At 43.2% G+C, this 26847-nt stretch overlaps 1 protein-coding gene across 1 annotated transcript in view; it reads right to left on the reverse strand.

Annotated features, from left to right (window-relative positions):
- The window catches only part of NSG2 (neuronal vesicle trafficking associated 2), a 38588-nt gene extending 11955 nt beyond the window's left edge, over positions 1-26633 (reverse strand). The window contains exons 1-3 of the mRNA XM_074838784.1: positions 26440-26633; positions 25714-25864; positions 10871-10990 (exon numbers count right to left, since the gene is read on the reverse strand). Of these exons, the coding sequence (XP_074694885.1) occupies positions 10871-10990; positions 25714-25842 (249 nt within the window). The 5' untranslated portion in view covers positions 25843-25864; positions 26440-26633. The remainder of the gene's footprint in view (positions 1-10870; positions 10991-25713; positions 25865-26439) is intronic.
- Positions 26634-26847: the final 214 nt, after the last annotated feature.

A 26847-nucleotide genomic window follows, 5' to 3' on the forward strand; every position in this document is an offset into this window, starting at 1 on the left:
CAGAGAAAAGAGGGTCATTTCTCCAGCTACCCTAGAGGCTCAGAGGTATCCACTTGAAGCAGCACTAGCTGTCTCTGAGTCAGTCTGCTATCCCAGCCATGTCCCCACTGGCTCTACCCTTCTCTGCGTACACCACCCCACCGTGACTACACCAGTGAGCCTCTCCAAGTTTGCAAATCTTAAAAAGAAACGTCTGTCTTCCAGGATGACTACATACCCACCAGCAATTCCTCTGCTATGCACCTTGTAATATATATACTGTGAGTGCAGCTTGAGTGTGGAACAAGAACACCATGTTTCTAAGCAATTTGTCAAATAATTAAATTATGCACACAATAACTAGCTTGCTCAATTATATTAGCCAGTCTCCATCATGTAATATAATTTCTAGTGGCTGTTTAGGCACTAATAGCCTCAGATCTTTTTAACTGTGTCTGGTGCCAGCTGCAGTCTGCATGACATCTTTCTGTGCCAACTCAAACCCCTTGAATGGAAAATTCATGGCTCAGTTTCCAAGCCCCCATTCCTTAGGAAATTCTAAAATGCCATTTTGAATAAAGAAGCCTCCACCATTGAATATTATTGAGTTTCATCAGAATAGGCTGGTATATTGAGATGCTATAATATTGTTTCTAGGAACACCAAATAAATACATGGCTTTTTTGGCAGACCACACAGGTGTTTAGAGATCTTTTTCCCCTCCTCCTACAAGGGTATTTTCTTCCATTTTCAACTATCATAAGCATTCCTTCCTTATTTCTATGACTCTGCTACCTTCAAAAGTAAAGAAGCAAAAACCCAAAATTAAACAAGAGGGGTGACTCATGAACACTTCTTATAAAGGTGCTTTTCTTCCCAAACCCTGGTCCTAATAACACCTGACCTACTATTTCATGAGCTGAGTAATGCTGGAAGAAGCTTCCTTCCACATCACTAATTTGAGATATTTTTTTCAATTAGTGGGATTGCAGCAGACAGTTATCATCTCCACAGCTAAGCCTTCATCAGTAACATGCTGCATTGTGCAAAGTCTTGGCTGTGACAATTCCTCCGGTCACTTCACGTGGGACATGACAATGGATGCCTCAGCTCATCAAGGGTCCTTTTAAAATGCATTAACAGGAATACAAGATAAATCAAGTCATCAATAAAATGTCTCCTTGCCTACCCTTTGCCTGTGAAGACTCAAACTCTGAAAAGCCTCATACATGCAAAATCATCCCCTCTCTCTGCTTCCCTCACATTGGATTTGGTGCAAGGAAAGGATTAGGAATCCTGAGTAAGAATGGGTCCAGGGATTAGCACACAGCAACAGATTTGGGAAATGCAGGTTGAGTTATCTGCTCTGCTGCTGGCTTTCTTTGACACCTGCCACACACTCAGGTCCAGCTCCACAGCTTCCTCCCCAGTGGTACTCACAGACACTCCAGCAAGATCCACCCAAAGCTGCAAGCGTCTAAGTCCCCAACAGATTGGCTTTTTCTGCGCCTGTGTGTACAAAACCACCCAAGCACCAACACCATCCCACGGCCAAGGACCAGGCTGGTTCTAGGGAAAAGGTGAGGGCTGTTTGCTTTATGAAATTACCTTCTTCCACAGGCAGGGCAATTTTCAAAGCAAACCTCAGGCTTGAGTCTTTGATATACTGAGCTAAGGCACAAAATGGTATTCCTCCAGGCATGTTTTCTTGTGTATTTGCCTCTCCTATCACTTTCTTATATTTTGATTTTACATGTGACACTACCCTTTTCCTCATCAGCCATCAACACCAGCAGACTGGATTTAAAAATGCCCAGAACAATTTAAGCTCTTTATATGCCAGGGCACAAGATATCTTTCCCCTACCACTGCCCAGTCCCACGGACCTCTTAGATAAAATGAAATCAAAGGTCAAGCTTGCACAAATTAAAACACCTTTGTTCAGTGCACTCTTGTGGTTAAAAAAAAAAATCAATTGGAAGTTTGTTCCTTCAAGAAGGTCAACATATTCACATGCATTTCAGCATCTATGTCTACCATCATGGGTCAGGAAATAAAGCTAATAATATGGCAGCATTCATGGTCCAGTACACCCATTTCTCTTAAAAAACTTATTATGTGGGTGCTTCATACAAGGACAAAGTGAGGACCTGGCAAGCACAATGTCCCCTGGGTAACTTAAGAATTAAAAGCCTTTCCATTTTAAATTAGAAATGTGAAGCTTTATTGCTGCAAATGACTTACAAAAGCTACTCTTTTAAAAACAAACTACAAAAATGAACAATCTAGCTGATTATGATGCCTTCAAAGGCATGAGGCCAGTTCCATTAGCTGTGGATCTGACCCAACAGGCTTAATACATCTGCAAGTACTAACAAGAGGGAGCTCAGGTCTGTTTAACATTCAATCAGCAGCCTGTGCTGCTTTATAAATAGAGAGAATGAAACATTACATGGAAAAAAAATGTATGAGTGAAGCATTTCACTTCCCTGATTATTATTTTTTTTTAGCATCCTGTGGTTTGGCTACAAGACTCCAAATGCACTTCATGACAGTCAATAAACTTTGCCTTGGCTTCAGTCAGCTGAAAACTCCTTCCTCCGCCATCCCATTTGGTCCCTTTTGCTACATTAGCCAAACTAGCATTAAGCATATTTCATTCCACCTCAAACGCTGACAGGAAAATTACCCAATAAATAGGGTTTACTGTGGGGTGGCAGAGGTACCAGAACAAAACATGGCATTGTGTTGTTGAAGACAAAGATGCTGTGTAAGAAATCATTCAGACAAAATGGAAACTGCAATTACATTTTGCAATTAGCAGAATGGTTACCTCCATGCAGTCACTTATGAAAATCTTTTGCATGCATTTTGTTTCAAAGCAAAGGGTCAGTTGAGGTTTCTGCTCTGTAACTCCTTTCTTCCTCCAATATATCATGGTCTGGAGAATTTAGATTCATCAGGTCTACCCCACAAACCCTTAGTCACGTGAATATTCTCTGTGACTTCCATTTTTAGACATCTTCTGCATAGCAATTAACTTTCTTCTTCTCTCCAAAAATCAGTTAAAGGAAAAAAAATAACCCTGAACAAATCTCTTCAGTTGATTACTCTGTCAGTGCTCGCAGATGGCAAAAATAAAATATATTTGAGGTGGTTTTTCTGACTTTGCAAAAGAGTACATGTATGTGTTTGTCTAAAAAAGAATATGAAACAAGAATACACTTTAAGGAATGATCCATTTCATATGAAAGTCATGTCTTTTTATTTTCCTTTGCTTTGCTAGGTGGTCCCTAACCCAGTCGTATAGAACACTCTAGTTAAATCAAAATACACTTTTCATGTGTGTGTTTTCAACATGGAAACTCTTCCTGGCTTTACCTTCTAGGGACCTAGCCTGTACCAGAAAGCCAGGTATTAGCTGGGAACTCTTACAAAAACCACAGGCTTTTACCCAGACAGTGGAAAGCTTGCAGGGTTTATAGTACCATACCTGGGGATGTGATCAGAAATATCTGTTTTCTGGCAGCTGAGACACAAATCCACCTTCGGTTCATCCTCACAGCTCCAAATTGTCACTGATGATCACAAATGGCTCCATCAATCTACCTCCATGCAAGCTGTGAGACCAACTAGGACAGATATGACCTATCCTCTTCTTTTCCCATTACACCCAGAAGAAGAGAAGGATGATTTCTGAGCTCAGGAAGAAAGATGATGAGCAACATTTCTCACTTCCTTTCATACACACAAGTGAGAGTCTGAATCCATACAGGTGCTAGTTTGCATCAGATGTTAGAAGACACAAGGCCAGGCAGGGCTGGGCAGTGGAACTGTGAGAAAGGAGAAACTGTGACCTTCTGCATTGCAGTGGAAAATATTCAACCTCCAAAGACAAGGCAAAGTGTGGATCCAGAGACAAGTCACTCCATCGCTGTCTGGAGGAGACTTAAGTGAAGTGAGGGCTGTCTGACACCCCTGCAAAAAGAACATGCCCACTGCATCTGAGCCCACTGGGAAAGGAGATTGCCTGATAATGGTTGAGAACACCCAAAGGGACTGAATAAGCCTCCAAATCAGTCCCTGCAGACTGAAATCTACCCCTTATACTGACATATCTCCAAGCCCCTCTTTGAATGCGAGGGTCAACAGGAAACCACTATACCATCCCCGATGCTGGTGCAGTGCAACAAGATGCCTGAATGCTGTTGCCACTGCTCCCCTGTGCAAGCCACCTTTCTGATTTTTCGCCACTTTGTCCCTAGTTCTCCTGGATCATACAACCCATCTGAGTGTTGTGCAGCCTAGAAACAACATCTCAGCCACATTAGCAATTATCACCAAAGTGAGAAAAATCTCTGTGTATTAGAGCATGTTCCCTCCCTTGAGCACCACTCACATTAGTCAGTGTAATGGGATCTTTCAGCAGACACTCTGCATCTTCCAGATAACCAATGTGATGTGGCAGTCACCATGGTAACGTTGTTATTGTTAGTGTTAAAAAGCAGTAAGGAAAATTGTCCTGCTCACACTCAGAGGAGTCCTTTCTCTATGAGTTACTCCTGCCCTGTGGTAACTTAACAATTAAAGGAATATTTAAATTTATTTAGCTATTGAATGGGCACAATGAAAAGCCCCACGCCATTTTTCTGGGATTCATTTCTTTGCAGGTTAGAGGAAGAATTATCAGAATAAAGCAATAGCCTACCGGGGAAAGCAGAACATCCTATGGAGAGGTCTGCAGGAACCATGGCATGGAAGGGGAGTCTGGGAAGGGGGAGCAGGGGGAGCAGAAAGAGAGGAATGCCACATTTGGGGCTGGGTGTGTGTGCAGCAGAGCAAGGGAGAATTGCCACCTACACAGCTGCAATGGTGATATGCCCTTTAAGAACAAGGGCAGGGTGAGCAGGTAGATAAATGTATGCATTCAGGGAAATGAGGCGTTTCTCAAAGCTATGCTCACAGTGCAGTCATTTGGCAGTCAAGAGGCCACACAGCAATTCACTGCACCACACTGTATAAGACACCTTGTGCTCTTGTCTCAGCAGATCTCACCTACAGAAAGTGACCAAGACCTGCTCCCCACCTTCCTCCACAAGCATACAAGCCCGGAACATCCCTTTCCTCTGAATTGCAATGCCTGTCACATGAGGATGCTTCCACTACAAGATCTAGCTGAATACCCTGGGGATTCTAGTGGTGCAAGCAGGGGAAGCATCTTCCATTTCAGCAAAGCTGTTACCAGCAGGAAATCAAGCCCTGGACCTGGCCCAGAAAAATCTTTCTTAATTAGGAGCTAAGTGTTTCAGATACTGGTTTGTTTTTGATAATGAACAATAATTGCATCGATGTCTGTTTTGTAGGGTGTGGCTGGAGACAAACCGATTTTGTTCTAAGTCTTTCACATTAGGTCAGAGGAAAATAATTGTTTCAGTATGAGCATTTCAATAACAGAAACATTTGAATGAGCTCCATTATATCTTAAGAACCTGATGAAAAGTGTGGTGAATAATTACATCCACTGGTTACTGGATCTGCATGTATCAGGGCAGTTTCAGGGTGGAAGGAGGAGAGGGTTGATCTAATGATAAGAAATATACTGTCATTGCATACTCAACAGGAACAGATTACACAGCCAGTGGCTCTGAAAATGGATCTTGCCAGCTTGTGGCAAAAAGAGTGAAGTTCCTAGTCTTCTTCAGTGAAGTAATGATCAGTACTTGCAGATGATTTTTCCAGGTAGATAAATTGCTCATATGAAAACATCTTAAATATCTCAATTTCTCCCCCGTACACCCACTTCCAACTTGTTCTGTTAAAGACAAGTACATAGTTTAATTATTCAAACTCTGAACGACCGATAATTTCAACTTTCTTAAGAAAATGATCTTGAGAAGTCAGATATGGTAGGTAACTATCACCCAGCTAATACTCATTAAATCACTGTCTCCCTGAAAAGGCAGTAATGAATAGCTCTATGCCATTTAGTGGTAACAGAGGTCAAACTGGTTGCATGTGAACTTACTTGTGTAATAAAGAGAGCAATTTGTGCAAAACCAGTAACCGACAGGCAGTTATGTATGTCAACCCGACGCTTCGTATTGGAAGCCTGTGCTGAAAGACCACTCCAGTACCTTTTCTGGTGCTATTTGGAGCTAGAAAAATCTGGGCAAACTCAGGGCTAGCACAGGTCTACCTACACTCACTGGGTCTGACTGGATCAAGCACAAAATCCATCAGCAACTATTTTCCAGCTTGCTGCTTCTTAAGCAGGGTGCTGATGTCTTCAACACAAGCTTCTGCTAAATGACAGTCAAGAGAGTGGGTAGAAATCCACTTTTCACCTCAAAAATGCATCTGGTTGATTTCTGTGTTATCTGGACTGGTTGGAAGACAAAAAGAGTCACTGGAAACCCTGTCCTCCAGAATTACCAAGACTCCATTCAATGGATAATCTGCTTGAAAAGCAAAAGAGCATTTGATCTCATTTCAGTACTGACAGAAAGAAATAAGGACAGAAACTCACAGGAATGACGATACTCGCATATGAGAGATTGTTCTTAAAAGCTGTACATAGGATATCTCTGGCAAAAGAAACAGTAAGCCCTACCTCAGATGAAAAGGGTTAGATCTGTTGTCCCACAAAAGGAACATGACAGGGAGAGTCATCACATTTGCAGACCTTTTCTAATGTACCTCAGCGTCATCACTGGATGGCAAAGCATGGTAACATGAGCTACCTTCAAATCATGCAAAATGGAACGCAAACACCAGACACCATTCCCCTCCAGACTGAGAAACCTCGGTATATATCGTTACTGCAAAATAAGATCTTTGCAGTTCAAAAACCTTCTAGAGGGACACACACTCCAAAGGCATAAACAGACTGGAGGAGGCAAGGTCTATAAATCACTGCCAGTCAGCTTAGCAAAAATGTTGTGATTGCTTCTCTGTGGAGGAGTAAAATGATAAAAGAAATTTCTTTTATGTATGGATGGCTCAACCATAACGCTATTTTAACATCATTTTCTTGTAACCCATCTACACACAACTACTTAAACATTTGTTATAAAGTATGTATGGGGTGACTCATCAAGCTGAAGAATAAGCCTAATTGGTCAAACTTCCAGGACACTGTGTGCTGGGCTATAGAGAATCATAATCTCATCTATTAGGAGATGTGACAAGTTGCAGAAGTTATCTAAAATTCCTGGAAGAGGTAGTGTGAAATAAGAACCGTTGCCTAGGGACAGTCTTTTCTTTACGATAATTAAAGAGCTCAGATCTGTGCTATTCTGGATGGATGAAAAATATGCATGCATAAGCTTAAATTCTGGCTTTGGCTTGCTCATGCGAGAAAGTTGTCTAATAATTCATTAGCCTCTTCAATAAAAGATACCCAAAAGGCAGCATAAAGGGCATCTGTGGACTCGACTGCCATGTTCATATGGTCCCAAAATTTCCCCCAGAGGTCCTGCTCTTCTGTATAACGCAGCTACATGACTCAGAAAAAAACCAAGAACTTCAGAAGAGTTTCCTTCTTCCCTGAGAACATTCCCATACTAAGTAACCAGAAGGACAGAGGAAAGAAAAGCACTTCATAGACTGAAACAGAAATGTTAAAAACCCCTCCAGAGAGGTTATTAGTGGGTATGGAGCACAGTCATAAATATGGAGTCCAGCAGCAATTTTCCACATGCACTCATTAATGATACTCACTTTGCCATATTTCTGCTTGAACTGATGATGATTCTACCACTTGGGTGGAAAATAAAATACAAGACATATATCACTTTGTATTCTCTAGTAGCAGATGGGAGAGGACCTCTTGGCTATTTCTTCAGATCTTCTTAGTGTCCTGTCTCTTTCCCCAACATACAGGCACCATGTGCTGAGACATATTGTTCCTCATACACAGAGTAGTAAAGCTGTAGTAGCAAAATGGCTCCCTATGAAAACCTTTAAATTCAAGCATTGCTGTGGACTCACTCTAGTTGTACATGCATTTCCCATATGTATCTCTCATATTTGCAGTGAACTAAAACAACAGACCATCTAACTACTTGGGTGGACTATTGGCCTTTCCCTCCATCATTCCTCTTCCAGAAATCAGTGGGATGGTTTACTTGCTTCTGCCAGTGTATAGCTACCAACAGCCCGGCTAAAGCATAGATGAATAATTTTGATCAGCATGTTAGCAAGAAGTTGTGGATGATATTTCCAACACACCACATACTGGAAGGCTATACAAAGCAACCAGCCAGCAAAAGAATATATGATGATCTCATTTATATTATCTTTTTTTAAGCTTTTAAAAGTGTAGCCAAACTGAGATAATAAAAGTTAAGTATTTACTATGATTTCTTCTTACAAAAAACAAATGTAAAATGATTTCATCAGTACCAGATAATAGGCCTGCTTATAACCAGAGGGCAGTATTTTTAATAACTTCACTAAAAATATGCACTGGTACAAAAATGTGGTGCAATAAAAAAAAAAGTACAAAAGGTAATGAAATATTACCTATTATCTCAGCTCATTTTTGTCAGGAAATAATACTACAAACTCATACGATACATGGAAGCCTTATGAAAAGCAGGCAGGGAGAGGCTTATAGTTTTATCCAGTATTAGACGAGAGGCTGAGTGATTAATAAGTTGACATTGAAGAGCAGAGAATGGAAATCATATGGACTTTAGGAAAAGAAAATAGCTTAAAAATGAAACTATCATGCTGCCAGGCTGCATAGGAAGAGGCAGAGCTCCCACAGCCATCCCCACCATGGTCCTAAGGGGAAGGCAGCTTAAACCTCTGCCAGTGCTGTGCACACCCCTGGAGCCTCCGGCTTCCCTGTGCCTGCGGCTGGGCGGTCCTCGTGCACGTGTGGGTGAGAGCAATGGGAGAACCGCACCAAAAATAGGAAGGGGAGAGGAAAAAATACATCAAAAGGAGAGGTTTGAATGCAACAGCAAGTTCAGTGTTTGAAGAATGGGAAAAATAAGATACTCTATAGAAGGCGTAGATGAAATGAGATTTATCCATAGCAGTGGGTGAGCTATGGATATGACATATGAGATATGACTTACAGGCCTCCAGCATACACAGTGTGTAAGGATGAGATGTTCTTGATTGCCTTTTTAAATAACAAGGCTGGATCTTTTGATGGGACTAGAACTTGGTTTTATGCTGACCTTAACACTGTTCGGGGCTGCAGGATTAAGTTTTAAATACCCAATGAAGCACTGTTACTTACAATATCAACAATAATGCCATTTATTGCAGGTCACAAACCAACACATCATTCCCAGGAGACTCTACATTTACTATTGTTTCTCAGGCACATTGTGTCTGGTTCTGATTTGTACATTGCTCACACCGGAAAACGTCTGCTGCAGTTTCCAAGACTGGGGATTTAACTGTGGCTAATTTGCTGTTTACTTTACTACTAGTGGTACCAACAGAGAGTCACTATTGCTGGTAAATAGGTACTATGCACGCAGTAAGATCAGTGAAGAATTCAGTCAAAATCAACAGCATGTAAGCCCCTGGTAAGTAATTTAGATCAAAACATGTGATGTCCACTGAAAAAAAAAAAGCCAAGAAGCTATAAACATTTATTCACAGACACCTTAAGAATAAATTATGGCTTTAAATATCGTGGATGAGAGCAACAGAATTCTCCTTGTGAAATATATGTTAGTGAATTTCTGGAAAAAACAGAAACAGTGCCATTCTGCAGTGCTTCAGAAGAGAGTAGCTAAACATTTGTCCTTTGAAGTTTAACAAGCCTTATCTTGAAGTTTATCAAGGATAAATGGTAACAATTTTTCCTGGATCACATTCCAGTTTTAAAAGTGATAGTTTTCTTCTAAATTACTAGAAAATAGTTATAATAAACTTTTTTATTTCTTGCAAAACTAAGAACTGGGCCAAATGAAAGATTATTCAGTTGCTTGAGTCAATTCCTGTTAATTGTCAAGGGTGACACCCTTTCACAAAAATTTATAAACCCAATCCTAGGTTTTCAAGGAGCAGGACTATAGCTAGGCACTGCCTACTCTCTCTGTTTTCTGCTCAAATCATTGATACTTCCTCTGACCTTGGAAATGTGAAATCAAATCTCACATTTTTATCATTCCCGTGCTCTGTGGTTGAGGAAAAGCACTGTATCTTCTCAATGAAAAGGGAGAAAATACTAGCAGCTATACACTTGGAGTCTAATTTTAGAGGAACTGAGCCATTCTAATATGCTGCAGTCAACAGGAACTGAGGGCACTCAATAATTTATGAGTTTCTTTCCATGTTTGAGTACAGCCTGTTGAAAATTTCTCAAGGAAACATTTTTCATCAGAAAATTCCAATTCCTGTGAACCAAAACTGCTAACAGGACAGGATATGCTTGGATACTTGTCTAATATCTCTTTCTATCCAGTTTGAAAGGGCTTTTAATCTATAATAATACAATAATATAATAATAAAAGATCTTAAATATGAAAAATGTTGTTTGACTACAAGACAGAAGAATTTTTAAAAGGCAAAACAAACTGTTTCAATCAATCTTCACTGTGATTTTTTTATTCTTTTTAAACACAAATGTTTCAGAATAAAAAAGATTCAAACTTGTTTTACTTTCAGTTTGGGCTGGGAAATATTTTCATAACTTTTCCTGGGAAGAGGAAAACATTTCTTACTTTAGATCTAGTTATGAAGGTATTTTCATGCCTGTCTTAAAAAAAAAAAAAAAAGCTTTATACTCATGCAGATAAACCTCTCTTCGACCCTAGTGATGAGTGGAGTGTTAAATTTGTTATGTCTTTACTGTCACTTTGATTCAGTTATTTTAAAATGAATGGCATTTACATCAGAAGGCAGCAGAATAACCATTTCTTACCTTTAGTCTTTCTGTTACACCATCAGTGAAACTGACTGTGAATTCAGCAATTTTGGGCACTCTGAGTTTTCCTTTGTTCTTCTGGTCAGGCTGATATTCTGTTCTTGTTTTCACAATTACCTGGAAGATATCAACAATTTTAAGGTTTCTGCACACAGCATACATTTTTTTTTGTTATCTAAGCTTTTCTATGTAAATCGTCCCCTGGACCTACCCAAGTATCTTAGAACCATAAATTAATACAAACTCATCATACCTTCAGGAACTAAGAGAGACAGTCAGGCAGATACACAGACCTAGGACAGTGAGTTTATCACATTGAGTTTTAAAATAGCTGACAGCAGAATGTTTGACACCCACTTTTGTTTAGGACTAGGCATATAATTTTTATATCATATTCAACAGGCAGAACACGCAGCATAACAGCCCATCCTAAAGAATAGCCTCACTTATTAAAAGCCCCGTCCTAACAAGTCCCACTGAAGCCAATTTAAATTTTGGCCATTATTCAGGCTCCAGATTTTCAATATTAATCTCATACTATCACCTTGGGTTTTCCCCAGATCTCAGTGTCATATGCTGACTAATCCAGGTCCTACTAATCTTATAAAAATTAGGTGTCTCACACTAATGAAGAAGCCATAGTGGCTTTTAAAAGGGTACAGCCAAATTATCAAACCTGTATTGTCAATCTACATTGAATTTATTTGTAATCTAGAATGACCCTAAATATTTTGGGTAAAATGCACCCACTGCAAACACAGAAAAGGTAACACCTAATGCCAACTGCTCCCAGAAGGGACGAGCATCAGGGCTGTACTCTAAAAATAACGGCCCTTCAGAGGAGTGAGCATATCCATCCCATTATACACAAGAATCTTAAAAGACTACCCATCCATGAGCCTATGCACCTAAATAGCATTGTGAGAGCATGCCAGCACAGCCACACTATCTTACTCTAACTGGAAAATGCAAGAGAAGACAAAATGGCCCTGTCTTCAGCACTGGCCAAGAGTTGGAGCTCATCCCATAGAAAGGGGGGCTGTGGTTGTCAGCACACACTACCACTATGCTTCTGCACAGGATTCCCAACCCAGGGACAAGGTCCACAAAGCATACAATGGTTTGGTGCGGTTTGCAAGGTTCAGATAGGTTAAACACAAAAGGATAGAAAGAACATCGAAGCACTCAATCCCAGGGCCAACATTTCCACTTTTTGGCCTCCCATTCTGAACTGAAGGACTGCGCAGCTGTCAGCCTTGCCAAGGTGAAAATTAAATATTCCAGGACTGGTGACTGGTTTATACAAGAGTGACAAGAGTGATCCTAAAGCTCTTTGTTAGAAACAAAAAGTCTTGAAGGATTGAAAAAGATTAAGTGATGCACAAGGTTGAGTTACCAGCTAATGAAGAGTTTATTTCCAAATGAAGACAGCAAAGTCTGGTTTGGACCAGAGAAAACCCCAGGTATTTAATCCTCCTGCACTTAATGCCATGTGAAAATCAGAGTGAGAGAAAATCAGCGTGGAGTCATAAGCCAATTTTCTGGATTCAAATGCAAATCATTAAAGACTGATGAATATTTACATCCTTCAGTGAATCCATCTCAGTAATATTTATTACAGCAGCATTTGCAACATTAAGGCTTGGGAAGAAGAGGGGACAAAGCCATGCAAATACATTTATATTAGCATTTTGGAACTCAGGGTTTCTGATGACACAACATAGATGATGGGAAATGACACATGGGGACAAGCTTGATTCGGTGGCTTTGGGATGAACCCTAACCCTACCATGAACTGAATCAAACCCCACTATGCTGTGAGATGCAGTCCAGCACACTGTGGACCAAAGAAAGCAAAGCTCCCTCTCCAGCCCAGACAAACTGACTGAGGTTAGCTCTGAGTTACGAAGAAGCAATAAGCTCATTTGCTCACTCAAGAGGAGGCAAGTTCACTCAGGACTCATGCAGCTGACCCCTAGCTTTCCAGTCTCCTCACTGGCCTTTTGTAAACCCAGTACAGTAAATTACAGATTGTCAGCCATCAACACCTGCCAACCAGTGTTCAGAAATCGCACTCTCTCTGTTTTCAAACTTACCAGTCACAATATCCAATTCTCCCAAATGCATGCTTCCTGCTTTACATAAATCTTAGTTGCAGACAAATTTTTTAAGTATATGAGGGCTTTTCCACAAATTCTAACATTAGGTCTTGATGAAGGACTGTGAAGCCAGTATGTAAGAAAAAAAAAAAAAATTACAAGCCTTACTTGTCTCCAGATATAATTTAATTTTCTTCCACTCTTTGTCATGAACACCAGTTTTCTTACAGGTATTTTTAAACTGTTGTTACATTCAACGATATCCTATAAGCAGGAAAGTTTGGATTATGCTGTCTACAGGGATACAGCAGGAGACTGAAAATAAACCCGCACAGCCCTTCACAAGGCATCAGATTCAAGTCCAATAGCGACGTCTATCATGTCTGTGAATAAATAAATAAGCTCAGTCCCCAGACAGATCAGAAGCTACTTGAAACCAAATTTGCTGACTGCGTCAGCAGTGAAATGTGTGTGTGCACAGAGCCATAGTCATCCTGCTGGTCAGTGATTTGCAGAGGAAGTTGCAGAGGTATCAAAAAGCTTTAGTAGAGGAGGTAAGAAGTACCTTTGCTCAATGCCTTTTGGCATTGCAAAAGCTAAATATCTTGCTCTCCAGAAGTATCTTTGTCAGACACCTGGTAGAATTACTCAGCAGAAGAAAGACAGGGCAGTCAGTAAGGTCTCCTCTTTAAAGGAGAGCACAGAAATAAAATCATAGAATCGTTTAGGTTGGAAAGGACCTTTAAGATCATTGAGTCCAACCATTAACCTAACACTGCCAAGTCCACCACTAAACCATGTCCCTAAGTGCCACATCTACACCTCTTCTAAACACCTCCAGGGATAGTGATTCAACCACTTCCCTGGGCAGCCTGTTCCAGTGCTTGACAACCCTTTCAGTGAAGAAATTTTTCCTAATATCCAACCTAAACCTCCCCTGGTGCAACTTGAGGCCATTTCCTCTTGTCCTATTGCTTGTTACTTGGGAGAAGAGATCAACATCCACCTTGCTACAACCTCCCTTCAGGTAATTGTAGAGGGTGATAAGGTCTCCCTGAGCCTCCTTTTCTCCAGACTAAACAACCCCAGTTCCCTCAGTCACTCCTCATAAGACTTGTGCTCCAGACCCTTCACCAGCTTCATTGCCCTTCTCTGGGCACACTCCAGCACCTCAATGTCTCTCTTGTTGGTGGTGGGGGGGAGCAAAACTGAACATGGTATTCGAGATGCAGCCTCACCAGTGCCGAGGACAGGGGGACAATCACTTCCCTCGTCCTGTTGCCCACACTATTTCTGATATAAGCCAGGATGCTATTGGCCTTCTTGGCCACCTGGGCACACTGCTGGATCATATTCCGTTGGCTGTCAACCAACACTCCCAGGTCCTTTGCTGGGCAGCTTTCCAGCCACTCCTCCCCAAGCCTGTAGCGTTGCGTGGGGTTGTTGTGACCCAAGTGCAGGACCCGGCACTGAGCCTTGTTGAACCTCATACAATTGGCCTCAGCCCATTGATCCAGCCTGTCCAGATCCCTCTCTAGAGCCTTCCTACCCTCAAGCAGATCAGCACTCCTGCCCAGCTGGGTGTCATCTGCAACCTTACTGAGGGTGCACTCGATTCCCTCATCGAGGTCATTGATAAAGATATTAAACAGAATTGGCTCCAGTACTGAGCCCTGGGGAACACCAGTTGTGACCCGCCACCAACTGGATTTAACTCCACTCACCACAACTCTTTGGGCCTGGCCATCCAGCCAGATTTTTATGCCCATCCAAGTCATGAGCAGCCATTTTCTCCAGGAGAAAGTGGGTCACCTTGTCATAGAAGGAGATCAGGTTAGTCAAGAAGGACTTGTCTTTCATAAACCCACACTGACTGGGCCTGATTACCTGGTTGTCCTGTATGTGCCACATGATGGCACTCAAGATGATCTGCTCCATAACCTTCCCTGGCACTGAGGTCAGGCTGACAGGCCTGTAGTTCCCCAGATCCTCCTTCCAGCTGCTGTATGCCAAGATGACAAAGGACAAACAGAAAACTGAAAGCCTGTAGTGTGGGGGTAGCATTCAATGCTGTGGCAGTAACAATAAAAATGCAATTTTGCTGAGGGCACAGGGTGAACATTTAGAAGAAAAGAGCTACCTCTTGTTCAGTCTCCTACAGTCTAAATAAATAAGCCTGAGCATGGATCCCACTTTTTCATCAACATTCACCCCCTCTTCATCCAACAAGCTGCCATCAGAATGCCCACGCAAAGGCATCGGGAAATTGAGTTGTGTTCACCAAACTTGAGCTCCTGCACTAGTGAGACCATCCCAGTCAGGGCTACCTTAGCAGTATCCAGAGACAGGAGTGAACAGTCAGATGACAATACGCAAATACACACACACACGCCTACACGCACTTTTTAATGAAGCATTTGCTACATTGACAGCCTCCCATGCACGTGTCAGTTGTGAGTGTCTCCGACACAAGTTTAAATGAGAGCTGGTCAAAACCCAAAAGAACTTTTCTGAAGCACAAAGCATTAATCTAAGTGCAAATTTAGAAAAGGAATAATTAAATTTATAAAGAATTTTTTCTATATTTTTAGCATTATTGGGTTTTTGCTATTTCGGTTGCTTATTCTGTTTTCATTTTCCAGTTTTCTGATTTGGGTTGGGTGGGAAAGAAGATTTGCCTTCCTCCCGTTCCCTGCCATCACTTCTTTTTCACCTTTTCTTTCCATTTTGTCACTGAGAAAAAATTCCTGGCAGTAAAGTCTTCCAGAAATTCTAACCAAATTGCTGTTGGATGTACAGTAATAAAAACCCCACTGACTCCCCAGTCAGTGTAATGATCAGCGTTCATTTATCACCGGCTGCCCCAGAGCAGTTCCATCAGAGCCCAGGATCCCACTGTTTCAATGCAAACAAGGTACATTCATCTCATACCATGACAGGTTTCCTGGGAGAGCTACTGGCATTCATTACAAACCACAGCAAACAGAATGATTCCCATTCCCTCTTCTTGCCCATTTTGCAGCTTTACTGACTTCAGTAGAGTTGTTCTTGATTGAAACCAGCAAAAGGAAGTATAAAATTGGGGTCCTGTGTAGGTTGCAATTCAAAGCAAACAGAAGTGAAAGAAATGCCCATCTCCTCATTCCCTTCTCTGCAATGCTGTTCTGTTACGGTGGAAATGAACTGCTGTATGGGGGCAACTTCCAGAGCTGGCAGCAATGCTTGGCTGTGCTCTGGCCTCCTAAGCAATGAATGACAATAAATGCAGACAATCAAGCCAGTGCTTAAATGGACAAATAGTCTCTTGAATACTCCCAAAAAAAGACAATTAGCCCCCTTTCCATCCCCACTGCAGAAACACCGTTCTGCCCATTCTCTGCACTTGCCTCCTTGAGCTCTCGCCTCCTCCTGCATGCTCCCAAAGGCTTGTTAGTCAAGTAACTCACACTCCTCATGGCAAGAAGGGTCTGGCTGTTTTAGGCTGGCATCCCTAACTGTGAGTTTACTGGGGCAGAGAATTATTGTTATTATTATTTTTATTCATCACATGAAGCAACCTGCAGACCTGCAAATTAATATTATAAAGCAAGAACAGTCCCATCAGCTTTTTGGATTGTCTGAGCCTTTGCAATTGCTGTGTAAATACCCTTTGAACTTTTTTTGACACTTGTCAGCCTTTGTGTTTCATTATCTAGGCCCTGATCCAGCACCAGATTATGCCCGTGCCCCACTTTGTGTGTTGTGATTGTCCACCAAAGAAAGCAGCCTCCCTGCCAGGTTAGTCCAGTCCATCTGTAGTCCTTTAAAGTCCGTACTGTGGATGGAACCCAGATGACTACCAGCTCAGGGGATCTCCCTGCAAATTATGTTGCTGCCATGACCTATTCTTAAACTTTTCACACTATTTCCCAGAGACCCTCCACCTTTAAATTGCAGAGACCCTGTGATGTTTATGGCAGATGCAATGAAGGGGACACAAATAAATTACTTGGGACTTTCTTCATTTTATATCTGAAAAAATGTTCTTTGAAAGTTGCTTCCTAGATGAAGCCTGAAAAATGATTGTAAGAATACAGGAAGAGAGAAAAGGGCTCCCACAGAGCAGCAAAAAGACACCTCTAATTACAGGAATCCACACTGCAGTCCTTGCAGCTTCCTCCATAACCAAGTTTATCTAGCATTTGAACTCATTAACTTCCAATTCAGCAAAGCACTTAAGCATGCCAGTAGTCCTATTAACATGAGCAGGATTAGTCAGATATTTAAAGTTAAGTGTGCATTTAAGTGCTTTGGCCAGATCAGAGCTTAAACTGCCTTCAATCACCTTCCCACATACTGATGCTTAGGGCTCCTGTGGCATTCTTTGGCAAGACCGCTCAAAACGCTTTACCTACCAGTATGACCCCAGCATCCCCATATTACTGATGGAGAAGTAGGAAAAAAATGAGAAAAGAAAGAAGCTTAGTAACGTGCTGAGTCATACCAGCAATTGGTGGTTGAGTCAGGAAGATAGACCACAGCTCGCTGCTACTTACAGTGCACCGTGTTTTCCCAGGTTTTAATTAACTGAGTGATAATAGTAGCTCCAGCACATTCTCCATATAAATATAACATTCTAGGGATTAAGGGCTAGCAATGTATGGCTGGCGTGGGTAGGAAGTCAGATGCTCTATGGAAAATGGCAGCCCTCTGCAGAATTGTGTTCTCAATCATCCTAATGATGCTGTTTGCTATTACATTTATTGAGTCCTAAACCTAAATGCACTTATTATTCTAGTCTTAATGCTAGTGACACCACTGGAATCAATAGGAAACCTTTCCTCTGCTTTAATGAATGCAGGACCAGGCACCTTCTCTGTAGTGATACTTTGGAAAATTATAGGTGTGCTGAGGTGAAAAAAAACAGATGAGAGTCTGCGTACACCAGCAGGAAATCCATCATCGACAACCTTGAGAAAGTAAACAGTAGGAGAGTGCTGGGAAATCTAGAGATTTTGGATGCTGAAAGAAAAAAGAAAGCAAGCTTCTAACCAACTGGACTATATTAAAAGCATTTGCTCTGAGGAGGAAGGAGCAGAGTAGACGTGAAATGTGACAAATGGAAAAATATCACATTAAGCATGGAACCTTAAAAAGGATTTTCCTGCAATAGAATGAAGTAAGTGTTTCAGAAAATGAACTGATATGAATTCTGAGTCTTGTCTCAGACTGGCTAAATGTAACATCATTTATTGCCACTTTATATTTGCGTTTGAGCTCTATGGTTTTCCCTGAAGAAATGAGTAATAATATTTAACATAACTGGCATTGTGAAAACTTTAAATTATTCATCTGGAAAAGGACATGCAGCCCTGCTGTAATTCCCACTTCACTGCCACAGCGCATGTAATATATCATGGTTCAGGTGCTGCAAAGTGCAAACCATAAAAATTTAAAATACTACTTCCTGGGATTATTAATAATGAAGAGTCTCTCACTCAGAGTGGCTTTCAGATTGACAGAAGAGATAAACAAAATGTTTCTCCTACCAAGGAGAAAGGTTTCTTCCAAGTTCAAAGCTGGATTTTGTAGTCCCATAAAATGGTTGTAACACCCCCATCAGTTTCCATGTGGATTAGTCATGCTCACTTCTAAATGAAAATGAGACTCTCTGCTTCATTCCTTTCCAGGCCTTTCTTCATTCCTTGCAGAGAGAGAACAGAAAATATAAACTTATCATTGGCACCGTCATCGTGGTTTCCTTCACCTTCATTACCCAACTGAGCATCAATAGCTGAGAAGGACCTTAGAGCGAGCTGCAGCATGCTGTCCAGGTTACTGCTGATAGCAAAATGGTGACCCCCAGTCTTGGCATTAAATCTGCTGTGGCTGAGTCGGTTTCTATGCTTATGCGCTACAAGCCAAGGGATGGCTAAAATTCACCACCTGCTCACACACAAAATTCTTGAGTGATCTACAAGCTCTAATCCTCACACACTGCCAGCTTCAAAGAGCAAATGAGATGTGCACATTGCCAACAGTAGCTGAAGTTAAAATACTCAGCAGTAAAAAAGTATAGGAAAAGAGATGGAAAAATCACATTTCAGAGCTTAAAGCAATCTCTTTCTTTGCAGGCTTACGATGAAACATTCATAGACTTGAGCAGCTCCGTGCCTACTGTAGCATCTCCTGTACCTCCTTCTGACTCTTACACTGGCTACTGCTAGAAACAGGACACACTGGACTGGGTGGACCGGTAATCTCAGACTACCTGGAAATCACCATGCTGCATATTCCCAGATTTTTAGACAATTAGGTCTTTAAAACTTTACTAAATAATTATGACTACGTCCCATCCCATGGGAGAGGCAGCTATGATTCCAAATCTACAGGATGAACACGTCTCAGCAGGCAGACTTCACAGAGATTAGTATTAGAACTGGCATTTGGAATGTAGTAATGGTAGTCCCCATGGCATCCTAGCCACTATTTGAATACATAAATGCCTGAGAAATCAAGAAGCAAAAAGGAAAAAAAAGGAAAATTTAAGAAAAAGGATGCCCTGGGATCAAATCTATAGTCAATGGAGAAAGCCACAGTCAGTAGAAACACTCTGCTTTTTTTCCCCTGTATCAGCTCATCTAATGGGTGTTGTGCTGGAAATGAGTTTCACAGAGGGTGGTAGAAAAAAAGTGGTCTCCTGAATCAGTGCCAGGAGGCTATTCCAGGCATAAGGAACATCACAAAAGGACAAAGACAGAAAACGTAATCAGCCCTGGCATCACCGGTGAAAGGCAGCACAGAATGCAAAGGCTGCATTGGGAGCTGAAAACAGCTGAGAAGGGAAATGCATAGCTCACAAGCACAAAGGAAACTTGGAAATCATTCCGCTAAGTCTCCCTACAAATCCCTTGGTGACCATAACCATCAGGAACCCACAGGAGGCTGTGGAGGGGTGACAAAAATTGATTTCAGTAGGTTCAGCCAGGAGAGGGTACAGCAAAGCAGACAAAAGAATCAATCACTCAGCTGTAGTGATGGTAAATTGGCCAGGGTATATTAGCAGAGCTCCATTGATTTAATCTAAACTACACTGATTTACACTAGTCAAGAATCCTGTCCAGTCTTACCTTCCAGACCAGAAAGTAGCTGGTATGTGGGTTTCACTTCACAGTTTTGCTGAAATAAATTCCACCTGCAGCAATGGGCTTTCGTCTTAGAAAAAATAATAGATTGCAACAGGCTTCGCCAAACATCCATACACTAACACACTTCTGTGGCCATTTCTGCTGTTTCTGCAGAATGCAGCTCTAGGAATTGCAGTGCAGATATAACTTGGTTTAAAGAGAGGCAATGGAGCTCACAAAACCAGGCACAAACTAGCTTTAAACCACCTAATTCAGACACCGATAGCAGTGCAGTTAAGGAGAGTAATTTCTGCACAGGCTACACAAATCCTGAGATTTCCTATCGTGAGGAGAAGCAGTAGCAACACGTTATCTGTATGCAAGTGAGGCAGTTGAATGCTACCCCAGGTGTCTGTGAAGGCTGCAAGCTCCGAGTGGATCACCCGCGAGCAGAGGTGTTCGGTGTGCTAGAAGGGTAGCCCGACTGCAGACATAGGCAAAAAAGAGGAGCAGGAACTGCCAAGAACCTCAAGTAGGGCTGTCCAAAACATGGAAACAAAATCAAAAATGGTTACCCCAGGAACTCTGCACTGCCAGAGTGTGCGTTGCTGCAAATATTTATTACAGCTTAATGAGCAGAGGCAGTGTTTACATTCAAATACACATTTAGAGGACAAATGGATTTTCACAGTGCAGGAGGAGGACAAATGTCACAGGAGAGGAAGGCTCAGACTTTGGTATTTGTGGGGATTAGGCAAAGTATCCCAAGTGAAGAAAGGATGGGGAAAGGCAAGACAGCCTGCCCATTCCTTCATAACGCTCTCTTTTTATTTCCTGCCTTTCTTTTATTCAGGCTTTCTTCCCCTTTGCATCCTTCTCCTCCCCTTTACTCTTCCTTCCTTCAGCTGCCACAAATACTAGCCCTGCCCCATCTCTCCTTTTGCCATTCGCTCCATCCCACCAAACTCACCAGCAGCGTGAGCAGGAGCACAGGCGCCTGCCCCCGGCTGCATCAGGAGCCCTCCTCGGACAGCGGCAGGGAAGGGGAGCTGCCTCTGGCCCCACCACGTGTAGGAGCACCCCAAAACCAGCTCCATGCAGATGGCGTGTGCCTTCAGGCTGCCTAGAGCTGCCGTGCACTGCTAGGCTTCGCAGAGGGCAGACTGACATCAGTATTTCAGGACAGAGCTGCAAGTAGTCCCCTAGGTACAAAAGCACTCAGCCGACGTACAATTAATTATGCCTGCTCAGCTGGCCAGGACAAAACATTATTTTCTGTTAAACCAATAGGGACAGGCTGGGAACACAAGGGACCTTCCTGATTTTCAGGAAATCTTGATTACACTGTGTAAACGTGTGGACTCGGCCACTCTGAGAGGGGTGCGGCCCAGGAGGGCAAGAGGCAGGAGCATGGGATGGGAACAGCATTTGAAGAGAGCAGTTCAATCTATTTTATTCTTTCTTGGGTTGGATGGCAGGAATTTGTCACCAGAGAAATTATTTCTCAAGCCTCCAGATGCATTCAAAATAAAGAACAATGGACCACATGATAAGCCTTCTGCAGCCTTCACCACAAAAGAGATGCTGGATGTTTTTTTCAGCCCTGACAATAGCTTTCATGCACTTTCGTGTTATGTGAAATTAGGATTTTTACTGCCAGAACAGAGGCATTTCCTGCTGGATTATACCGAAGCAAGCCTATGAGACCAAGGGGTCCCCAGTTGTTGGTCTCATTTAAAATTTCAGTGAAACAGTATGGTCCCTGAAAAGCTGCATATCTTTTAGCATTATCATTGCAGAGACACATAACAATTACAGCCAAAGCACTTTGTCTACGCCTAGAAAACAAGTGAACAGCTAGTCTTTTCTCCTTTAGTCCTAAAAGAAAGAAGACTTCTTTCTTTGCTTTTTGAATAAGAAGAAACGAAATTCAGAGACATAAAAAGCCAGGTCAAGGGTTTGTCACCGGTGATAGCTATTATTCCTGTTACATGGATGGTTTTCAGCAGAAAGGCCACGCAAAAATGATTTAAGAGCATCTGTCTCTGCCTTCTGCAAATGCCGCCCCAGCAAGAGAACAGGGGGACAAGGGAAGTGCTTGAAGATAGTCAATAAATACAAATACACAGCAGGTTTAGCACCCTAGGGGAGAAATTACTGTCCCAGGTACACTTCTCCCCTTGCAGCCATACAAGTGCTGACAGAACGACGAGAATGCTGATGCTGCAGGAGCAATAGTACAAGCCTTGGCAGGAGACATCCTTGTCTGGTGGAAAAAGAAATAGTCCAGTGGCCAATCATTTTTTAAAAAGGTTACCAAATTCAAGCTTCCTGATTTCCTGCCTGGATTTTTCCAGCAGCATCCAGGTGGAAGTCAGAGGGAGCTGCTAAGCTCACAGTGCTTTGAAAAACAAGCCTGTTAGGGAAGCGTCCCCAAAACCACAGCCAATAGGTTTAAGCATATCTTTAAGCAAGTGTTTCCCCCTATAACCCCCACCTGATTTCTTGTAATGAAGGAACTATCTGAAAAGAGATGGGCTTCAGGGATTACATCACATGAGCAAAAGCCTAATTTTTATACTCTTTCTTTGTGTCCTTTCTCTGAAAGAGGAGCCAGACACAGAAAACACTTTGAAAGAGATGAAGCTATGGTGAAACACCCACAGAGGTTAATGCTGCGAGTTACTTCGAGTGACTCTCAGGTGATCCACTTACAAAAATATCCTTAAAATGAAGAAAAATCAGGTATTTAAAGCCCTTAAAACACAATTTTCAGTGTGTAGATCCCATAGACTTTGTGGCGTGCTTTTAAGGACCTGCAAAGGTAAGTGTACTGACAAACAACAGGTTTGTTTTTCTTCAATTTGCATGCAGGTGTCTAAGACTCAACTGGAACAGCCTATAAATTAACAGAGCTTGCAAACCTTTGCCATGCAATATACATGCACCAGGTGAAGGCATTATTGCACACTGGTAGGAACAGCAGTTGGGTTGCCCAGCACAGACCTAGTATACTCTTGGATCACTAGCCAAAGCTGGTACTACTCCTCCTTTTCCAGACAGGCTGAAGGTAGAGCAAGTACATAGCCCCAAGCTGCAGTCAAACCTCCTTGCCCTGGTTTTGATGTACTCTGGATTGCCCTGAACCCAAGGTTAGACCCAGGTTGAGAGCTCACAGTTTCTTAAATGAAGATATCCTCTAATGGTAAAGAAAAGCCCAGAAAGGGGAGTATTTAGCAGGGTTATTTTCCTTTTTTTCCCCCCTAGATTTCACTTACAGGAAAATGCCAGGGTGCACCAGCTCCTTCTTGCAGGGCAAAGGGATGTGATGCACAGCAGCTGCCGGCGGGCAGGCGGCAGGGCCAGGAGCGTTGCCGCCTTGCGGTTAAATGCCAGCAGCAATGGGTTTGCATTGGAGCAAACGAGCCAGCAAAGCCCTTCCGAGCTGTTGCGCCCAAACCCCAACACCAAAGCTGGCTTGGCTCTGGACATCTATGCAGCATCCCATGCAAGAGGCACAGAAAGTGCCTTGGCTTATGTTCTTGCTCTCCCAAGCTAAAAATCAACTGCTGGCAGGTGCTAGGAATAGATAGAAAAAAAGTCAAATTTTAGTTTTTTTTTTTTAACCCTGCCTCCTGACTGCAAGGCAAGTCCAAACAAGAATACACTCTGAAAGACTTGAAATCCGTGTCTTCTCTTCCTCAGGCTCACAATCTGACTGAATTCAGTAGCAGCATTGCCTTCCTAAGTACAAAGCCAAAATTTCCCCCTATCACTTAACTTTTGCCCAAGCTTTTCACCTAAGGCTCAACTCTGCCCTGGGGTGAACTCACCCCAACAGAATCTTTTCTACAAAGAGCAAAGGAAACAGATTGTGAATTATTTTGCTTTTATCATAAGTAACCTTTCCTTCTTGCAAACTGATCTCCAGTCGCCGTTAGCTCCAGGCCTGCTGCACACAGGAGCTGAACCACAGCCTGCAGAAATCAATACCATTGAATCTAATGAGCTCTGAATCATGCTTAGCACTCCTGGAGATGCATCCGCTCTTCCAGCAAAGAAAAATATGGATGTCAGTAGATGCATTGACAGTAAAGTATGCTAATGAAGGTAATGTAACCTAACAACATGTGAATTATTGATGTAGGCATGTTTAAACAGAAAAATCAGCAAGGAATCACACCAGACCAATACACTCCAGTGTTTGTTCACCAACAGGCAATTGGAACATGGTGGTCGTGAGAACACTCATTACCACTTTATTAGCTTGAAAGGATTTTTGTTAGGTTATCCATGTCTCACCTGTTACATGAGTCATTTAAATTTCACGTCGTGTAACACTGCGTGATCTCAAAGAGCCATTTGTACTGGCATCAAATGAGCTATTTATACATCTATAGGTTCCTCTGAGCTTTTCAGATGTTTACAGTAGTAGTATAATCATACTACTTTGCCTGAATTATTTTGCTTAATATTTATCAGAGTCATACATAAGGGCTGGTTTAGCCTCTCATTCACAGTTCATGGAAATGTAACTCCATGAGGCACATGGAAAAACTAGCTCCTTTGTCTGGCATGGCTCTGGTTCCCAGAATGTCAAGGCAGTGGACTCAACTCCATCATAAAATAAACATAGTTTGTCTATCTAGACAGTTTTATCACATCCATCATCATGTTCTCCAAATGTATTTAGAGAAAATTCATTTTGTACTACAGTAAAAACAGGATATGTGTTCAATAATCATCAGTGCTAATTTTACTATTATTCCATTATCCTGTGAGATCTAATCATTATGTCTGTACTTTTGGGTGAGTTGGCTCCATCTCTGTGGTATCTGGGAACTACATTGCAGACAGGCGTTGTTTTTTGTAAGGACTGTTGGGGCATACAGATTTTTATGGTCTCATCGTGTCCTCACCAGGTTGTATTGATATACATCATCACTGCATCAATAGCGACAAAAGATTTCCTAGCACATACTGCATCTAAAGAACCCCAACCACCAAACCGCAGCCAATCGCTGATGCATGTTTCTGGACATTTTAGTGCTGCATTCAGTTCTGAGAGTACTGAGTGGGCAGGGGAGAAAGCTGTCCCCTGGCTGGAGCCAATGGGGGAAATGAATCCCTGGATTGCTCCATCACCACCCCGTGCATGGGGGAACTCAGCTGCTCTCTTCAGAGAAATCAGCATCCTCAATGTCCAAATAAGCTTTCCAAAGCCATGAGGAAGAAAAGACCTTAACTGAGATAATTAAAGTAGCTGCGTATTTCGGGAGAGTTATCGCATTACTTGCAATGCAGGCAATTTATCTTACTGATAATAACACATTGTAAGCTGCTCCTCAATTAATCCAGCACTTGCAGGAGAAACACACTAACCCTTTTCCAGTTGTATTTATGAAGGATATTTGGGGTTTTTTTGAGGAGGGAAGGAGTCCGAGGACATTTGCGTGCTTATTTGCCATGTTAAAAGAAATAAATACACTATGAATGAAAACCCCTTTTTATTTATTGTATTAACACTATGCTACAGTTTGCATCACCAGAGACCAGTAAGTCACCAGAGCACTGAAACCCAAGGGGCATGTATGTGTGCGGAATCATGCAGGAGCACCATTCGATTTTGTTTTACCTTTTCCGGAGCCGGGAACTGCAGGTGATTTACTTCCAAAGGCGTGATCAAAGGAACTGTCTGAAAACCATCTTCGTTGGATGGTTGTTTGCTGTTCTTGTCGTTCAAATTACTCCCCAGCTTCACCATTCTTGGACCTTGCTTTCCAGACCTAAAACCAGCAAGACAATCAATGTCACAAGGGTAGCGGGAAGGGGAGGATTCCTGCCTTACCCTGCTCGGTTTGACCGAGTGTATCGGTTCCCCGGGCTCTTACGCCTGGATTTCTAGACACACCACGCACCACACCACCACTGGACTTCACACATGCATTTCACCGTGCCTTACACAGACACCCCACAAATACCCCTTAAAAATCCCCGCGGTGAGCCCAAGCAGAGCTGCTCCCGATGCACCGACGCCACAAACAGCATTACCACCACCACCGACACAACCGCAAGCACTCCCGGGGAGGGGGCGCATCTCCCACTGGCCCCGGGGGGTCCTTTTGCCTGCCCTCCCCCCCCCCCCCCCCCCCAATTTTTCTGGCAGCCCCTGTGAGGGTACAGAAGCCCTCCCTTGCAAACCCCACACTCTGGGGGGCTTGGTGGGTCCCCTCCTCCCAGCTCCCCCGAGGGCGGCGGGGCTGGGGGTCGCGCCGCAGGGGGGGGGATACTGAGGAAGGGGGGGCTGCGGGTCCCCCCCCCCCCCCCGCGCCCCTCACGCCGCCCCCGAGCCCCTACTTACTGCAAACCACGCGGTCACTGGCGGCGGCTCGGCCCGGGCGCTGCGGCGGGGGGGGGCGGGGGAAGGCGGAGGCGAGGGGGGGGAAGGATTCCGTTAATTTTTATTTGCGGTAATGAGGCGCGCGGGGGGAGCGGTGCTGAAGGGACAGCGCTGCGCCCTGCGCTCGGCTGCGGCTCCGCAAGCGCGACTGAGGGCGGGCGCGGGCGGCAGCTCCCCCCCCACACACCCCCCCCCCGCCCGCCCGCCGCGCGCGCGCACGCCCCGCGCCCCCGCGCGCCGCCGCGCGGCCTCGGGCACCCCCTGGCGTCCCCGCCGCGCACGGCCGCGCGCCCCGGCGGGCGGTGGCGCCCCCTGCAGGCCGCGCGGGGAACCGGCGGCGGAGTGGCCGCGGGGGGCGCCGCAGGGGCC

Source organism: Strix aluco, chromosome 13 (assembly GCF_031877795.1).
Source record: "Strix aluco isolate bStrAlu1 chromosome 13, bStrAlu1.hap1, whole genome shotgun sequence".
Classification (NCBI taxonomy): Eukaryota; Metazoa; Chordata; class Aves; order Strigiformes; family Strigidae; genus Strix; species Strix aluco.